General features: G+C 41.1%; 3 protein-coding genes across 4 annotated transcripts; 1 reads left to right on the plus strand and 2 right to left on the minus strand.

The window, feature by feature from the left end:
• The first annotated feature begins 160 nt into the window (after positions 1-160).
• Positions 161-3,781, plus strand: rnf5 (ring finger protein 5). The gene is made up of 6 exons (XM_049751953.2): positions 161-511; positions 1,801-1,819; positions 2,286-2,398; positions 2,477-2,534; positions 2,640-2,751; positions 2,849-3,781. Exons 1-6 carry the CDS (start codon positions 309-311, stop codon positions 2,959-2,961), a joined length of 618 nt encoding a protein of 205 aa, XP_049607910.1. The 5' UTR covers positions 161-308; the 3' UTR covers positions 2,962-3,781.
• A 113-nt stretch (positions 3,782-3,894) lies between these two features.
• Positions 3,895-11,208, minus strand: slc44a4 (solute carrier family 44 member 4). Its single transcript, XM_049751947.2, has 22 exons — positions 10,982-11,208; positions 9,029-9,077; positions 8,846-8,919; positions 8,313-8,391; positions 8,122-8,221; positions 7,895-8,026; positions 7,747-7,807; positions 7,502-7,622; positions 6,982-7,065; positions 6,801-6,913; positions 6,565-6,687; positions 6,334-6,433; positions 6,156-6,248; positions 5,982-6,084; positions 5,631-5,890; positions 5,450-5,544; positions 5,248-5,351; positions 5,073-5,146; positions 4,842-4,912; positions 4,650-4,744; positions 4,488-4,572; positions 3,895-4,381 (listed from the first exon to the last, which is right to left on the minus strand). Exons 1-22 carry the CDS (start codon positions 11,019-11,021, stop codon positions 4,272-4,274), a joined length of 2,166 nt encoding a protein of 721 aa, XP_049607904.1. The 5' UTR covers positions 11,022-11,208; the 3' UTR covers positions 3,895-4,271.
• Positions 11,209-11,503: 295 nt separating this feature from the next.
• On the minus strand, positions 11,504-18,060 carry ehmt2 (euchromatic histone-lysine N-methyltransferase 2). Of its 2 annotated transcripts, XM_049751945.1 has the most exons (26): positions 17,991-18,060; positions 17,485-17,542; positions 17,272-17,406; positions 16,975-17,201; positions 16,848-16,914; positions 16,702-16,775; positions 16,518-16,638; positions 16,313-16,396; positions 16,074-16,210; positions 15,786-15,929; positions 15,398-15,717; positions 15,024-15,257; positions 14,836-14,918; positions 14,660-14,766; positions 14,275-14,397; positions 14,084-14,185; positions 13,862-13,966; positions 13,594-13,748; positions 13,340-13,507; positions 13,106-13,250; positions 12,956-13,033; positions 12,763-12,878; positions 12,591-12,677; positions 12,435-12,513; positions 12,193-12,368; positions 11,504-12,058 (listed from the first exon to the last, which is right to left on the minus strand). In XM_049751945.1, exons 1-26 carry the CDS (start codon positions 18,015-18,017, stop codon positions 11,881-11,883), a joined length of 3,330 nt encoding a protein of 1,109 aa, XP_049607902.1. In that variant the 5' UTR covers positions 18,018-18,060; the 3' UTR covers positions 11,504-11,880. The 2 variants fall into 2 exon arrangements, with proteins under 2 accessions (XP_049607902.1, XP_049607903.1); XM_049751946.1 differs by lacking the exons at positions 17,272-17,406; positions 17,485-17,542; positions 17,991-18,060 and having other exon boundaries at positions 16,848-16,925; positions 16,975-17,121.
• Between the last annotated feature and the right edge of the window lies 1 nt (position 18,061).

Genomic DNA, 18,061 nt, shown 5'->3' on the forward strand with positions numbered 1-18,061 from the left:
TCATTTGTTGGCGCATTTCATTATTCACAATATTAAAAGATAGAATGTTTTTTATTCAATATTGTTATTATTGTTGCTGTTTTTTTTTCATTAATTTCATGGTTTCCGATGATTGTCAAGTGAATAATTGCTTTGTTTTTATGGGAAACACAAGGGTGCATTCCGGAAGTGCGTCAGATGTACGGCTCGAGTAAAGTGTCAGCCGTCGAAAGAGTCGCTTGTGATTCACAGCCAAACGTTAGTCTTGATCGGGCAGTTGTGTTGACAGGTTGACGCGTAACTCCTTTTCTCTTGCACCCCCACCTACTATGGCAGCCACCGACCCCCGGCTGTCGAGTGACGGCGGACCGACCAGCAGAGGAGGGTACCCAGGTGGGGAGAGCCGCAAAGACCGCGACGGATCGGGCGGTGGTAACGGGGAAGACGACCGGGACCGAGGCAATTTCGAGTGCAACATTTGTTTCGACACTGCTAAGGATGCTGTCATCAGTATGTGCGGCCACTTGTTCTGGTACGAACCGAGCGAGAAGGGCTTTGGGATTGGGAGTGCCGTAAAATGATCAAACGTGACCTGCCGTGCGGCCTTTATTTACCCTCTGTTTTAATGATAGCCATCTACGATTTACTGAGCATTACAAATCAAAGGTGTGTGTCCTTCACTTTACTTCATAGAACGTAAACACGCCTTTTACATTATGGCTTATGTGTGACCTTGTATGTTTTGACATAAATGGCTGACTTGCTGCTTGTAACACATTAACTAGCTTTCTCAGTTTGTGCAGATCAATGATGATTAAAGTTCTCGTTACTCAAGGAACAAAACACAAACTTGTGTTATTAGAGCAAACTGGTTAAGTGTCAGGTTCAAAACGTGATCATCAACTTTAATCTACAACTCACTCAAATTTGCATCTTTGTGGCCAGTACTTATTATTTGTTATCCAAAATGTGCATTGGATATTCATAACATTAACTGCAAGGAGTGCAAGGCATCTATCAGGCCTTTATTTGTACAAATGTATTTTTTATCACACTTGTGATCATTAGTTTAGTTGCCATGCTTCCCCACCAACCAGCCCCCTTGCCTTTGTCCTCCCTTAGGACCTCCAGACTTTGTAATATGATGCAACAATCAGTAAGGCAGCAGAGTGATGACATCAGTTCACCCGTTGCAACTTTCCATAGGAGTTGCCATAAAGCTCTCAGAATGTCTACTTACAGCTAAATACAATATGCAAATAGTGAACCCACTTTTAAATGGAAAAATATTAATGGGGGAAATGGCATTGAGATTATTTTCATACAATGTAGTCTTAAATAACCCTAAAATAGTATTTGCCAAATGACCCGCATACCCGTTTGGATTAATCTGTTCCACTCTGGGGTCATGTGACATCACATGAGCGCCTGCGGCATGAATTTATCACAGTCAGAATCTTGCAGTAGAGATAAAAATCGATAAAAATACATTTGAGAGTGTAATGTGTTATTCAGTATTCAGCTTGGGAGTCTTGCCAACAGAGTTGGACAATTTGTTCAGTTGCGTGCATATTCCGAAGGAATGCCAGCTATCTACACAAATACTACTTTGTGTGAGTCCCTTTGTGTGTATCTCTGTGTGTTTGTCGTGCTTGGTTTCTCTCAGCTGAGTCTTTGTGTCATTCAGTCACAAACTATGTCAAATAGAACATCTAAAAAGATAATAATAAATGCCGTGTACAAGAGGGGTTAAATATTACAAAGCACAACTACCAACATATTTTATACAAATTAATAATTGTACCCTTTCTCTTTTTCCAGCTGGCCCTGTCTCCATCAAGTAAGTTTACCATCATTAATTTTGCTGAGTACTTGGAAATAAGATCAAACAGTATATATATATTTTTTTTTTAATTGATGTGTTTCAAGTTCTGGTCCTAACTATCTAATGATGGTGCTGATCTAAGCTTAATGGTCATTACACTTGCATGTGATGTAACTTGGAAATCGGCACACGTAAGGTGACTTAGTACAGCTTAAACATACTAATGCCTTTAATGCTTCTGGTTACGCTTCTTTCTGTGTGGCACACTTTAGCTGGATTTACACGGCACGGTTCAAGTGACACACATTACACTTTCAGCTATTTGAATGCAAATAACAGACAAAAAAATATTACTTGCAGACATGTATTTTATCCTCTACTGCCCCCATGTGGCCAAGGTGCGCACACCAGAAGGAGCAGCAATTGAAGCAAAAATGTGGCAAGACTGACCACATTTCTTTCCTCCTGCTGCTCTATTTAGTGGTTGGAGACGAGGCCTAGCAGACCACAGTGTCCTGTGTGTAAAGCCGGTATCAGCAGAGACAAGGTCATCCCACTGTATGGACGAGGGAGCTCCAGTCAGGAGGACCCTCGGTGCGCCCTTTGACCATCAGACTGTGTGAAGGCCCGACATTGTTCTTATGAGTGACTATTTGTGTTGGACTTTATTAGGTTGAAAACTCCCCCACGGCCTCAAGGGCAGAGAACCGAACCAGAAAGCAGAGGCGGGGTGAGTCTGGTTTCATTATATTAACGCTGTCCGGACAAAAGTTGATTTTATGCACATTTAGCTTGTTTACCTTTCATTCAACTCCAAGTGGCGTGTGCTTTTCAGATGTTCCAGGGTTTCAGCGACACCAGTTTTCACATGTCGTTTGGCATCGGCGCTTTTCCCTTCGGGTTCTTCACGACCGTCTTCAACGGCAACGACCTTTTTCACAGAGCAGGTAGAGTCGTTAATAAATGATCTATTTCATTTAGAATTGATTGTAGTGTGAACTTTGTTGTACCTATTTCCCGCATCCCCCTCCATGGTCTTTCCAGACCAATACCCAGGTGATGCCCAAGGCAACGGCGGTAACGGAAATCACAATTGGCAAGATTGCCTCTTCCTGTTCGTGGCTGTTTTCTTTTTCTTCTGGCTGCTAAGCGTGTGACAGAGAGGACGAATGGCGAAGATGGACGGACGGACAGAGGGGAAGGGATGGGTCACTTAACCTGAGCCACATACACTCATGTCTTCTCTTTTTTTTTTCTTCCTGGGAAGAGCAGTTGTTCACAAGAAGCTTCCAATCTGCCTTTTGTTAATAGAAACAGTGAAAAGCAACTGTTGAATTACACTGTACAAATAATCAGTCTGTCTTTAGGGGGTCAGAAGAAGACAGTATTATGTGGTCAGGGTGACCAGGTTATGTCAAGTGAGTGTAGTTCAGCCCTCTACCCGCTTCTCGAGGCCCAAGACAGTGATGGATGGAAGAGCACTGACTCCATTGGTTACCATAACAACCTTTGTCTTGCCTTTAAAAGGCCAAAGAGTAGCAGTTTGGGTCTGAGTCATTGGTTGTGTGTAGATATTTGTCTTAAAAATGACTGCCAGTGCACTGTGATGCCATTTAAACCTGTCCTCATTTGTTCAAAAATGTTTTTCTTCTACCAAAGCGTCCCAAAATAAGAGCAAATGAGTAGAAAAAGCGAAATCTCAATGAACCATATTGGGAAAATGATTTCGGGCAGACACGCAGCAGTTCAGTGAACTGCATCATAAACCATAAACCACATCCTGTATGTCAGAGCGAGTGATCCATTTGTATAAAGATTTGTAAATGTTTTTTTCTTGTCCTTTTAAATTCACTTGTAGCAAATGCACTGATAACCAGAATGCTTTTTCTAAATTTTGCCACGCGACAGTGTGTACCAATAAAAAATAGGAGCTTAGCTAATGTGAGACTAAGCAAGACATTAAAATTTCTATCACAATGTTTTGTGTCTTAATACATAGTCGAACTCTGAACACAACCAATTTTGCTTTCTCATGAGATCCAAAATCAACCCTAATGCAATGTATAGAAAAATTAGTAAGGCTGGCACAATTTTGTTTTTTTTTGACACAAAACTCTCTTTTATTACAAATGACCAATATTTACGCAGTTAAGGGTATTTATAAAACTATCAAAAAATATTCTATCAAAAGAAATGACGGTGGTCCTTTGTATAATATTGGCAACAGGTAAAATATTCCTAGGGCTAGAGCCAACTTGCATGAACAACAGATGCAGTCAATCAAGAAAACCCGCATCAACTTTTGACATGTACATTTCGGTCAAAAACATTAACATTTAAACTTTGAAAAATAATTCAAACGTGCAAAATCAGCATTTTTTGGGGTAAACACAACAATCATCGGCCCCCTCAGACCCCCGGCTACTCTTCAGTGTTTTTGCCATTCTCATCCCTGTGACTAACATAATCACTTCTTTTTTTTGTGGATCTTGTTGGATTTGTTCAAGATTTTCATGAGATTTTTGGACATGAAGTATGGCTTCTCCTGAGAGCCATCATTGCGTTCCAAGTCTTCCACTGTGAAGAGTTTGGTGCAAAGTTAAAATATTTATCACACTGGTTTGTCTACTCTTGAATTAAAAAAAAATATCTTAGAATCGAAGCCTTGTTATTGTGTACTCACAGAAGCAGAGGAAGAGTGTGTCCACACACATGCTGTACACACTGAAGAACCCGTGAGCGATGAGGTAGCTACCAAACACTACCGTCTGTGAAGGTCATTTGGAGAAACAACATTAAATGACTTACTTGATCACATGGGTAGATGAAATCAACAAAGTCATACAATGATTGGCGTCCAGTAGTAGTTGAGGGTCTCTGACTGGGCTGTGCTGTGTGGAAGAGGAATTCGGCCAGAGAAGAAGAAGAAGGCCAATACACCTGCAAGTAAAAGCTTGGTATTACTATTTTGCTCAATGGGGATGCTTTTCTTTCCTTTTTTTAAAATTCAAAATGTGCAAAAAAAAAATATACCTACCCACTCCACCCACTACGAGTAATTTCCCAAAGAACAGCAACAGGTCGGTCACTTTATCTAGTATTACGGCTCTGTGAGGAACAATTATACATTGCTGTATTACACTTTTAAGATTCATAAGTGAATAGAAGATTTATCATAAATTATAATTATAATCAAATCAGTACGAACAGTTTTTTCTAAAATGTCCCATCTGTCCATTAAAAAAAAACGTGGACTTTAAGCACAAACCTTATTATGTTTCTCATTATCAGAAAGAAAGCATTCTTGGCTGAGGTACAGAAGTTTTTTCCATAAACAGCAATCTGTGGAAAAGCACAATTACTGCATTACAAAAAAAAAAAAACATTTAAACAATACATATATTTAACAATAAGATAAATATATATTCATATATTGTGCTTACCATGATGTATGCATTTCTATTGAGAAACTTGATGCATTTCTCCAGGCACCAAAAACAGCACTTCATGCAGCACAGAATAAAACGTGCAACAGGGTTTTGAGCCGCTAGGTGGCGGTAATACGGGAGACAAAAACATCAGTGGCCTTTTTAAAAACGATATATATTGACAGTACAGCAGCTCATTAGACGAGAGAGGCCTTACCTCTGGTTTTGTGGTCAATGTATTCGAGGAGGCTTCTTATAACCTGCACCAAGGTCAGAATCAAAGCACCAAATGCCAAAGAGCCAACATGGTACCTGAAATGATTTGTGGTAGGTTAAGAAAATAGATATGGAGTCATGAAAAGATTAAGAATAAGTTTGCAATACAAACATGGACTTACCTTAGTGTGCGCACAAAGGCACTGCACACGGGGAACATGGGGATGTCATCGGGTTTTTTGTAAGCCCAGTAGTAGGCGGCAAAGGCACCAGCCAGGGTGCACTGGCCCAGAGCGATGACAAAGTTCATGCACCAGAGAAAGGCCACCACATTGTAGATCTGAAGGTTGAACAGGTTCCTCTGGAAGAGCCCCTCCGTGTTGTAATTGACAAAGATGCACGCAGCGGAAGGGCAGGTTGGGTAATCGGATGCGTTGAAGGACTAAAGCAGTGAGGGAATGGAAAAAAAGCATTCAAAGTCATGCAGGGCTGATTTTCAGGCCGCCAATCGAGGGTATTGTGAGTTATCTGACCTGAGGGTCACAGTCCACGGTGCCGTTGATGCGCTGACACTCACTTATACTGGAGTTGAGAGCCACCACTTTGTAGGATGCTCCTCCCGAAGTGGCTAGATACCTGTATCGATTAGCTCAGGAGATCAAACAAATGGAGTCGTCCGTATCCACATGTTCACAATGAAAGGATACAATGCAGTGCTACCCCAGTAGGCCACACAAACCAAGAGGAGAACAAACGTCAACAGAGGATAGAACAAGGTGCTCATCATTTGACCGATGGCCCTGTGGAAGAGCGCGTGTTGTTTAGAAGAACACACCAGATGTACAGAAATAAACATCTAATAAATTGCATCACAGCACGACTCACTTGCTGGACTCTTGGATGAGCGAGATGGCGATGAGGATTCTGTTTCGGAGGAAGATGAGGAGTAAGATCAGGATGGCTTCCACCACGGAGAGGATGATCACTGTGGAGGCAACAAAAGGAACAGGACAATGAAAAAAAAATTACAGCATTAAGATAATGGAAGATAAAAATGCCTTATTCTTATTTTCACTGTTCACACATGAGATACTGTATGTCGCTGAGTAAACTCACAGAAAGCTAACCAAGTTTCTTGCACTTTTAGGTAAAAGCTGAAGTTGGTGGTGAAACCAATGTCAGTAATTGTAGCAGAGAGGTTCTTGTAGTTTGCATACTCCCAGTAGCAGTGCCAAATCCCTGAAAAGAAAAATAAAAAATCACACAATGCTTTAAAAACATGCTGTGAATCAAATAAATGCTGTGATTGCTAAACTTTCTATTTCAAGTGGAATTGTTGAGTTCAAAGTCACCATATGCCCCGGTGCAGAGGACAGCTGCAATCAGGAGCCACACCATCACGCCAGCAGTAAATCTCAGCAGGAGCAGGAACAACAGACTGAGTACCATGGCTATTGCCAGACCACTGTAGAAAACAACAAAAAATTGTACTGAGTATTCATCAACATGCAGAAGAGGAAGGCATCAACTCACGCGAGGATCCAGGGCCATGATGATGCAAAATCCTCAAAGATCCTGACCCCTATGTCCCTGGCGCTGAAGCTGTTCAATATGTCCCTGGATCAAGGCAAAAACAAACAGTTGTTAGTTGGCAACTATTCACTAAGCATTCTAGTAGCTCCTAAATTGATGCAACGGTAAAGAAAAATGCACAATTGCAAGGCACAGAATTCAAATCCATCACAGGAAAGTCTAATATAAATATCTAATATTGGCATCCAAACTAAGACTGAACACATGCGAGAAAAAATAAAACTGAGCATGTCTCAATATAACACTGCTGATTCATGCATAGCAACGGGACTGACTATAACCAGACGCTATTTGAAGGTTGGACACACCTACGAGGCAACCGACCCTGTGCTGGTGATGAGGACAACAAGTGGATTACGAAAGTGGGTCTGCTTTTATTTTGCTATTTGACAGTGATGTTCATAATGTGAAATTTTCTTTTTTAAGGCAACATTCCTCTGCACTTATTTATTGGCTTTACCCCGTGCCGTTCTTGATAAGGCTGGCCGTTTCGTTGACAGATGTTGGCAAGCCTGGAATGGTGGAAAAAGCCGGTGGAATGCTCCCAAGCGATTGGACATCAGGCAAACACCTTCCGATAACTACAAAGTGGAGAAAACAATCAAAATGATTTATTGTCTTTTTTTTTCCCCACATTTGAAACAAATATAAAAAAAATAAATCCAGCGGAAGTCAAACAGTCCGTTTTATTGAACTTGCACTCACCGGAGGTTGTGGGAATAGTATAGAAAGGACACAGATCCTTTTCCACAATGTCTTTAACAGTCTAAAAATAAAATGATTCAATTAAGATTTAAGTTCCGGCAACATAGTCATACAGAAGATATAGTATACAATCTGTGTTATAACTTACCAAAGGAGTGTTTGACAGGTTTAAAGACGGTGCACAGAGGCTTTGTGTGAAAACATTTGCAGGCTTTGCAGTTGGAGCGAAGTCTAACGGCGCCACGAAGGTGAATTCACTCGGGCACTTTTCCACACATATCTGGTGGTGGAGGGGGGCAGCATGATTACGGGTGGAGAAAGGCAGCAAGTATAGCAAAGAAAAAAAAAAGTTAGCCCATGTGCATAGCATTCTACCTGTGTGGTTGGACATTGCAACCCGTTGAGAGCTGCTGCCATCACATTCACTCCCGTTGCACATTTGAGAATGTCAAAGTAAAATAGTGAAGGTCGGTTTCTGAGAAAGAAGATAGAAAGGGAAAAATATGAACTGACGGCGGATTAATATACTGGATATTTTGTAATCCGTGTAGGTGAAAGTTAATCACATGTTTGGTCCGGTGCCACAGAACCATCCGGTTGAGTTTTTGGGAAAGAGAACTTGCCGGGGATCTCCATAGAGCCATGCTGACAAAAAGGAAGGCCGCACACAAAAAAATGAAACCAAATGACACAAACAACGGCTAAATATAGACTAAGCCCACATTCTAACATTTTGAAAACAAGGAGTGGGCTGTAGAAAAATAGACTTGGACAACATCCAATGATGTATTTTAATGAGGTCCTATTGAGCTGGCTGCACACAGACTTTGTGTTGACTTAAGATAAGGAAGTGGGTGCTGTGTGTTGGAATGAGTTTCATGACCAAACTGGTCATCATTTAACAAGCTCAATACTTCTATTGTATTTGTTTCTTGTAAAGAGGAAGTCATTGTGAGGTTTAATCTACATACGGTCCCTAAGGGCACTGTTGCCATTTTTTTTAATGCAGCTACAAAGGTAAATTAACAAACCTTGATGTTCTTACTTGTGTGGTGTTGAACGTTTGGGAGATTGCGTACGTTTGTCTGGTTAAGCTTACCTAAAATCCCAACTGCGATGTAGCCAAGGATGACTAACATAAACAAAACGCAGCAGATTATGTCAGTGCAACCTCTGGGGAGAAAACAGGAGGGCAAAACATCTTAGTGAGCCGTGTGGACTTTGCACAGAAATGTGTTGTTGTCATGGGAAAAAAAAAATGCAGCAGGAAATTGAAGCTCACCTCTTCCTTATGGGTCCATTAAAGGAGGGGTCATACTGGACAGGTTCACCTAGACAAAAAAAAGACAAGGAAATTGATTGTGTATTTTTTTTTATACTCTAATATTTTGATAGTTGTTTCAAGCACATTAGATTTTTAAAATATTTACATTTTGTGTTTTAGTTACTGTAAATTTGCAATCAGCTCAAAAACACATCTAAAAAAGTTAATGAATGACCAATTGTACACTAATTGCATGACTTGGTAACTTACAAGTGGTGTAAAATATTTAAGTACAGGGTGGTGGTGTTGCTGGTGGAAAAATGTTTCCTGGAACAAAAAAATGACTAACCAGGATGTTACTACATTAAAAGGAAGATGTGTTAAAAAAACACCAACTGCAACACATCATTTGAATGTGTTTTGAATTTCGCAACGTTGTTGACTGGTACATTATGCTTTCAGAAAGCGGGATCAAACTCGAAAACCTTGAAGATAAAAAAAAAAATCTTGCAAAACATATGCCTTAAATGTCAAACTGGCATTATGTGCATAAGATGCTGACATGAGCTAAGAACTAGCTAGCTAACATGCTCACACTCACACATTATTAGTAGAGCAGTAAACTAATTAAAATGTTTAAGCATTGTATTAACAGGTAATAAAGATTTTATGATGGCAACAGTTTGGTCATCCAAATATTAAGTAATGTCAATAGCAAATGTTTTGAAATCAAAACAAATCAGAGAGCAAAAAAGGCTCTCGGATTTTGGTCCACTTTATTGTTAATATTCCAAAAAAGGGAAAAATATATCCCACGGTTGGATATATATATTGGGATTTCCACCGCTCAAGAGTTCATCCTCAGAGAGTAAATAGTGACAACAAAGGAACCTGTTCATCAGCCTCTTGCGTATCACATTTCACAATGCAACTCGTAAAAAGGTTCAGGGTCATTCCATTTAAAGATGTCTCCTTTTTATAACGTTTTTATAGCGTTGACGAGAAAATGGGGTCACAGGGAATAGCATTCCGAGTTATCTGATGACTCAGTTTCTGTGTGCAACCAGAGCAACATAATCATAAAATGTCAAATCGGTCACTTCCTGGTTATAGATCTAACTCCAAATGATTGTCATTTAGATTATGCATCGGCCTTACGCAAGATTAAAAAGTAAAGAGACCATTCAAAACATGAATTTATTTAAGCGTTAAAACCTAGTAACTCGTAGAAACCTCTTTTGTATTCGTACTAATCACACATCCACATACAATGAATCAGACATTTTGTTATTGTTTAATAAAAGGTCATAAACAACAAATAATCACACAAACATCTCCCGAGGCGTTTTTGTATTTTATTCCAATATATGAAATGAAATATAATCTGTATTTACCTGCAAGGAGGGTTTATTTACTATTGCCTTGTTAAACCTCCCATTCTGTCAATACACTTGTGGTTTCATCAATAGAGAAGCAGAAGTGTACAAAGTCCTATACAAACCTTTTGTAAATCTGGATTGTCAGAAGGAAGGAATGTTTTCTCGGGCAAAAAAAACCCGATTATTATTAAGGAACATAAATACTTTTCTTTATCCATATTTTCGATATAGTAACTTATGTTTTCTACATATATAAACAAAATAAATACAGCTATACTAGAATACTTTATAGCTTATCTTTTACATCTTTTACTACAATTATGACTTTAGAAGTGCAATGAAATAATTAAATCTATATTTTTGTTCGGCGTAAAAACGGAACCGCGTCGTAAACCGAGGACTACGTGTACTGTAATTAGAAGATGTGTTTTACAAATCAACGATATAAATTAGCATAAGAATTATACTGGGAAATGTTTAACACCCGCTTAGTCAAACGTAAAAGTAAAAACTTTTTGTATTTAGTCCCGTTTAAGCGAAGTATAACAAAAAGTCTCCCGAGGTAACGGGTGATGGCGACTTGGCAACTCACCGAACTCCGATTCCGGATTTGTCTGCGTTTTCTTGCCCATTTTCCACCTTGACCCCCACTTATCTTCCTCGGCTTGTCACTTACAACTCACTTTATTTTAAGTAAGTTAAAAAGCCCTAAGGAAAGGGTAGAACAAAAGCTTTTAAGAAGGAACAATCGAGTGAATCTTTTCCCAGCAGACAGTTGTTACTATGTAATGACGGCGCCAAGTGCGCACCTGTGTTGGAAAATGAACCGGAAGTGCCCAGGAGCACGCGCGTTTACAGAGGCCGGAAAATATAAACATAAATTAGTTTTTGATAGTTTTTTGTCAATAATCCTTTATTGGTGGCATTTCGTCGTGTGTTACTGTGAAAAATGATATTTTGGAACATCGTATTCACCTTCCATTTTAAACAATGGATGTGTACATGACAATGACGTCATCTTTATGCGTATTTAATTTCAATATGTACAAACATCCATAATACTGGAACTGTTGTAGTGCTGCCAATCTTGTTAACAAACCATAAGATACAATCGTTGACGGATTCTACATGAAAACATTTTATGCAAATTTATTATTTTAAATGCATATGATAAACATTAAAACTAATAAAAGGCAAAACAAATGGATACACTATGCCTCCAATACATGATTGGTCATTGGATTTCTGCATGAGAGTGTACAAAAACGGCACCAAAGAAAATATAAAATAAGAGCTAAACAATGGCACATTAATACTAAAACCTGTCAAATATATGTTGTTCAACAACAAGCATACTGTATGTAAACAAAATTGGTATTTCATGTTGAGCACAGAGGAAATGATGAGTGACATTGAAAATCTGGCAAAAATGGAAGAAAGTAAAAAGCACTGTGATAACATGATATGGAAAACAAAATCCCATTTCTGTCATTAAATGCTGGGAAGAGTCAACCCACAGTCTGCTCCCAACTCAGGACTGGTCTCCAGCGGAGCCAATCTGCTCTGCTCCAAAGCAATGGCCTCTGCAGAGTGTTTGCATTTCTCCGAGCCACACTGGCAGGTAAAGTATTTGCTCTTAATGTCCCAAAAACGATCTCCATAGTCAAACCTATGGGCGAAAAAAGATCTATTAGAAAACTGTGAATTCTAGTCAGTTGCACATGTATCGCAACCAAAATCACAGCTATCTAACAGAAGCACTGAGAACATACTATTGGTGACATTCATCATAACACATCTCACCCAAGCTCTTGGCCACTATGGATGTCTCTGGAGCTGAAGAAAGCAATGCGAGGAAATCGCAGGTCCTGGTGCAGCATGAAAACGCGCACCGGGATGAGGTTAGGGTCACAAAGGTGGTTGATGAAGCGGCTGATGTTTCCGTAGTAACGAGCATCAATACAGTACACCTCCCCGTCCTTCAGAGAACACACAGGATGTGTTAGACATCAATTGAGCAGGAGATCTTGTACACTAATTATTACTTTATTGTCCAGGTCAAAAAGGTAGGAGTCATCCTCTCTAACGTCCGCTTCTGCATCTGAGATGAGCTCTCCCACATATCTGCAAGGATTAACGATATTAAAACATGGAAGCAATTGTGGTAAAAACACCAAAGAGACTGGAGGGTCCCCTCTTACTCGCAAATGAAGCTTCCCTGGGGAATGTCTTGCAACGCTCGGACACCCCAGCCCATCTTCTCTGTCCTGTAGAGTTGAAGGCGAACTCTGAGGGAAAGAGAGGAACAACGTTTAGTGCAGTAGACTAAAGGTGATGCAAATACAATTAAAAAAATATAAGTTTAATACTTACTTGATGCCAGCCTGTACCACTCTATTCTTGCATGTCCGGTGACAAGAACAGGCCATGTTGCATTCGAAAATGAGAGGAGGTTCAATCTTGTTAAATTCTTGAAGCAATCGCTGATCCTGTTCAAATAAAAACAACAAGAGTATTTTTATTATACTAGTTTTTGGATTTCAAACCAGATCCATTTTGGTTTTACCTTGTCATACCAGCAACGGATGCTGAGCTGCCCACAAAGGCAGTTGCTGGAGGAACAGTCATCAGTGCAGCCACAGTGCTGAGAAAACATGACAGAGTAGCTTAGCTTCTTTTGGAGCAGAATACTAGTAAAAATATATATATATATTACCTGTAAATGTGTGATGTTACGGTCGATATTCATTGCTGACGTTTCACAGTTTTCCGAAACGTATTTGTAATCTGAAGGACAGCCTTCGTCATCTACTGCATTTACACATGGAATGGGTGCGTTCTCGTAGCCTTGCGCAATGTCACTAGGAAAGTTCAGCAATAATGAGTATGACGATAAAAATACAACAAGCGTTGACAGGAAGTGAGCATTTCAAATGTCAACAACACCAACCTGCATATAATTCTTTCGGTCCTAAGCACGCGATTGGTTATTCCTCTTCGTATCTTCCTGTTGATCTGGAGCGCAACCCATACTGGAGTGTCGGGACGGGCAAGGGTGAGAGGCGTGTCCCCTTCCCTGTTAATAGTGTCGATATCGGCACCTCTCGAGAGAAACAAGCTAAAATGAAAACACACAGAATATCCCAATTCTTTTTAAAGTCATGTGCTTGAGTAATTTGATTATTCAGCTCAGGCGTGACTCACGTGACACAATCCAAGTATCCTTCTCTGGCGGCGATGTGGAGTGGCGTGTCACCGTGCATGTTTACTGAGGCAAGGGAACAACCAGCGTTCAAAACCATCTCTGCGATATCCACATTTCCTGCGTAAGCTGCCCAATGGAGACATACATTCAGCTCCTAAAGAGGAAACATTTGGTTTTTTAGGTCAAAATACATCTCCAAGATGACCAGAGTGCTTATTTTAAACCAATTTTGGGAGAGGCTTTTCTGATGAGACGATAAGAGCTCACCTTGTCATTAATAGTCACGTCAGCTCCTCGGTTCAGTAGCACTTTGATCACGTCCACGTGTTTGTGTTCTGCAGCCCAGATGATTGGCGTCCAACCGCCGTTATCCTGAGATGCCCAAAAATGTGTCAGTGTGGTGTACATGTACTTTTGGAGATAGAGGCAAAAAAAAAAAAAGTTTTAAATCGAGCAAACCCTCAAGCTGCTTTTGAGCCTTTTCCTTACCTGTGCATTTACATCCACCTGTCCTGTCTCCAGCAGTATGTTGACAATTTCAAGGTTGCCCTGTTTGGCTGCATGGTGGAGACCAGTATATCCATCCTCCTCCTGAAGAAAAAAAAAAAAACAGACAACAAAATTGAATTATTCTTAATGAAATATATAAACGTTTACTTTGGGCAACAACAGATACTCACAACATGGTAGACGCAAGCCCCATTTTGGATCAGGTATCGAGTCAGCTCTATGTGATTGTTGATGATGGCTTCTAGTAGTGGTGTTCTCAGGTCCTTGTCTTGAGCATCTATTTGAGCACCCGCCTGTCAGTAGAAACTTATTTAGTTCATGACAAACATGTGGAAAAGATCGATAAATCAGACAAGATCAAGGGATAATATGGATGGACTCAGATTAGATGGAGTTAGAGTGCCACAAATTACTTCCAAATGAATTTCAAATGTTCGAGCAGGCTTTTTCTGCCATTTATAGATAGTCAAAGGAGAATATGTACAGGAAAATGTTTGGAAATAATTTGTCTTCATTTTCTTGCAGCACAAAAATCTCCAAGATGGCCTCACACACTTGCAGCAGGATGTAGCAGACTTCCAAAAGCCCTCTTTGAGCCGCAGCATGCAGAGCAGAGCGTCGATTCTGAGATTCAGGCTGGTATGCGGGATCAATGCCCTCCACTTGAACACATCATACACAAAACCATCAACACCACACTGTACAAGTTTACAAGATTCTTTTTGACATACTTAGCATGAGCAAAACTCTCTGGACTTCGCCTTGTTTGGCAGCAGGATAAAGTTGACGTGGGTGGAACCTTAATTTCTTTCTCCTAGGGGGTAACATTTTTTATCCAGCTTTATTTTTTGCATCGTGAACATGGATTTAATCTCGATCACGCTAGTTTACAGGAGTCATACAGCGATTAAGAGCAAACCTTTCAGTATCCTGAGTGAGAATAGCCTTTTGTAGCGCCGTCCTGCTGGCTCCTGGCGGAAGAGCACTGGCGCAAATGGGTTTCCCATTTGGCATACACACAGACGGCCCCACGCTGTCCACGCCCTCCTCGGGAGGGGTCATGGTGGCGGCGGATGAAGTTGAGGGCACGGGCTGGGGCGGCTGCTGTTGCTCGACTGTTACTGTGGCCATTCCATGGCTGCGCATACGTGCACTGGTGAAGGCAGTTGATGGTAAGAAGTACTGTATATATGCAAAAGATTATTTTTTTTCAGCTGTACTTTTCTTTCTCATTTATTATCTTTTAATGCTTTTTAAAACGGTGACCAGTTTCGCCTTCTCGTGGAATCTTACCTGACGGGTCTTTCAGGCATCTTCCCATCTTTCATTCCTCCCGTGGAGGCTGCGAGAGACGGCGCCGAAGGGACAGTGGGCGGCAAAGACGGCGTGGTGGTGGAGGACGCCGACATGGTGACGACCATGCTTGCGGATGCCGTCGCCGCGTTGAAGGGAGGCATGGTGACCTCTTGAGCCTCGCTCGCATCCTCGCCGCAGTGGGGACAGAAAAGCATTCCGCCGTTTTCTCTGCTCCGTCCACCCCCAAGTACCGTGACACATCCACGGTGGAAACGGTGGGCGATGCGCTGGTCTGGGCAGCATTCAAGGAACGTTCCCTTGAAGAAGAACATTTGGATGAACACAGGCGCCATTTTGAAGATAACAATAAGTGCCGACAACTTACTGCTATGCAAAAGAAACCGCAACCGGGACAGCAGTGGTGTTTCACCATGTGGGCGCGATGGGTTTCACAAAGCACCATAAGGGGCACCCGGCTAGACGGACGCATGGTTTCTCCTTTGGTCGTCACATTGGTGCAAGCCCTCAGCTGGCAGATTCAACAAGACATAGACAGTTAGACAGCGAGCTTGTGATTTACATATAAACAAATGCGATCATGTTCTAAAGAAAACAGAAGATCTTGATGGGCCAGTGGGCCTTCTCGTGGAATCTTTAATGTGTGGTCACAAACCTCTCCATTGCTGCTCTCAGTGGCCATACACTGTCTACTGGCACGATGGTTGGCGCTGTCAACACGAGGCGCTTCCATTCGGCAGCTGCAAAGGGGAAGCTCCTCCAGCCGCTCGGTGTCCCCTCCATCGCTTCCCTCTGCGGCAAACACATACAGCAATACTTTGCGACGATCCAATTGGCTATATCTGATTCTCATCGTAGCAAACGATGAGAAAAGTAAAGTTAATATAAACCTACCATGATGAGGTGAGAGTGTCAGGCTGTCGGCAGCAGCGATGTTTAACGCGCCTAACGGCACCTCTGTGTACTCAGTCGACCTTCCTGCCGAAACCCGAAATGTCACATTTTATTGTTGGTCAGTGATAATATGCAGACCAGATTTAATGAGTAGAAGAAAGTTTTTATGGCCATCAATATATTAGACTTTATTCATGGCACTCACCTCCAACTGTCTCCAGCACAGGAGACTTGATCCTATCTTTCCCCTGATCCACCTGTTTCCATGGAAACTCTTCAGACTTGTTCTGAATCAGTGCGTCTCTTTGTGATTCACAGTCCGATTCCTAACAAGAATATTCCGTTTCAATGCTCCTGAGATTGCATTCACGTCAGCATCTTTGACTTACCATTTTTTGCGTCTTGTCAGAAAAACCATCAGACTTCTCAGGAGATAAATGGACAAGTTTTCTTTTTTTTCCAACTGTCAAGCAAGGCACATTATTTTTTTTTTATGACACAGCAAAACTTATTATTTCTAAATATTTATGCTCACCAGTTTCAGTGTCGGATGAAGACCCGGATGGAGTCACAGGTCTGGTAGGCGTGTCAGTTTGGCTCATCTGTATTATCGCTGAGTTAGAGCGTTAAATGCTTTATTCGTTTATATAAAAGAGATTTACCTGCATTGGTGATAGCCGGGACATAGTTTTACGTGCCCGATGGATTTTGGGTGATTCCGATAAGGCAGAGGGAGAGGAGGAACTTGGAGGTGGAGATGGCAGGACAGGTTTAGTACTAATAGGACCAGAAACACTCATCTTTGCTCGGCCTGGGGAGAGCGTCATAGATGTAGAAGGAGAAGAGGACAACAAGGAGGAGGTCCCGGGTATGGATTTAGCTGCATATCCTGTAAGGGAGAAGTTAAATGTAGGGATGTTGATGTGGGAAATTGTGGATATTCAGAAGCAAAATATCACCTGGAGGTGGTTTGTTAGGTGGGGAGGATGCTCCATCCTCTCCTTCAGCATCCTTTGCAAGCTCCTGAGAAGTCAGCACCTGTGTTGCTGGCTCTGCTTTTCTGTCAACGGCATCTATGGTGATGTCAGCATCATCTGAAAGTAAAATGTCATTTATTAAAATGTGTATCAACCTCTTGCACACAAAGAATATAAACTAAAGGGGGTAAATACCCTGTTCGACTTGACTTGGCCCAGCTATGGACTCTGAGACATTTTCTTCTGGAGACTCCTAGGGAATAAACAAGAGATTATCCAAAATATAAATATCACTATATTTGCATAAATCATAATATATTGGCGTTGAGTTTGAAATGTCAACCAATCGTATTCGTGTTTACATGAAATGCCGCCATTATTGCCCCAAAAATCGAACAAAAACAAAAGGAGTCCAAACTTAAGCATCATAAAAGAGCGACAGAAAACATTAAGAAATAAAAAATTAGGTCACGTCCTCTACAAAAAAAAAGATCACAGCGAAACAGAATCATACATATCTTATACACAGCATTGTTACTAGCTAACATCACATTTGCTAGCAGTTTTGCACAACATGAAAGCAAGCAGCTACTGTCACCAAAACGTAAAACGCTGCATATTCAGACACGACTGCACCTTAAGCGTCTTATTTTGCTATTTTATAAAGTTTATTTTCTGGTGTAATGACTGTTATTTGCTACCTTTGTCGCAGACTCGGATGCCGACATCTTTCCCAATGAGCGTCGACGTATGTGAATGTGAACGTGCGTAC

Source organism: Syngnathus scovelli, chromosome 19 (genome assembly GCF_024217435.2).
Source record: "Syngnathus scovelli strain Florida chromosome 19, RoL_Ssco_1.2, whole genome shotgun sequence".
Lineage (NCBI taxonomy): Eukaryota > Metazoa > Chordata > Actinopteri > Syngnathiformes > Syngnathidae > Syngnathus > Syngnathus scovelli.

Bases quoted from the DNA above. Each gene is read 5' to 3' on its own strand.
- rnf5 (XM_049751953.2), top strand. From the start codon at position 309: ATGGCAGCCACCGACCCCCGGCTGTCGAGTGACGGCGGACCGACCAGC. The intron at 2,399-2,476 runs GTGCGCCCTTTG...GGACTTTATTAG, and splicing joins TCCAGTCAGGAGGACCCTCG to GTTGAAAACTCCCCCACGGC. The intron at 2,535-2,639 runs GTGAGTCTGGTT...TGTGCTTTTCAG, and splicing joins AACCAGAAAGCAGAGGCGGG to ATGTTCCAGGGTTTCAGCGA.
- slc44a4 (XM_049751947.2), bottom strand. From the start codon at position 11,021: ATGGGCAAGAAAACGCAGACAAATCCGGAATCGGAGTTCG. The intron at 4,573-4,649 runs GTATGACTTTGT...TGACCTTCACAG, and splicing joins ACTACTGGACGCCAATCATT to ACGGTAGTGTTTGGTAGCTA. The intron at 4,382-4,487 runs GTGAGTACACAA...AACTCTTCACAG, and splicing joins CACACTCTTCCTCTGCTTCT to TGGAAGACTTGGAACGCAAT.
- ehmt2 (XM_049751945.1), bottom strand. From the start codon at position 18,017: ATGTCGGCATCCGAGTCTGCGACAAAG. The intron at 16,397-16,517 runs GTGAGTGCCATG...GGGTTTCGGCAG, and splicing joins TGTGCTGGAGACAGTTGGAG to GAAGGTCGACTGAGTACACA. The intron at 14,398-14,659 runs GTGTGTGAGGCC...TTCTACTGACAG, and splicing joins TCTGCTACATCCTGCTGCAA to GCGGGTGCTCAAATAGATGC.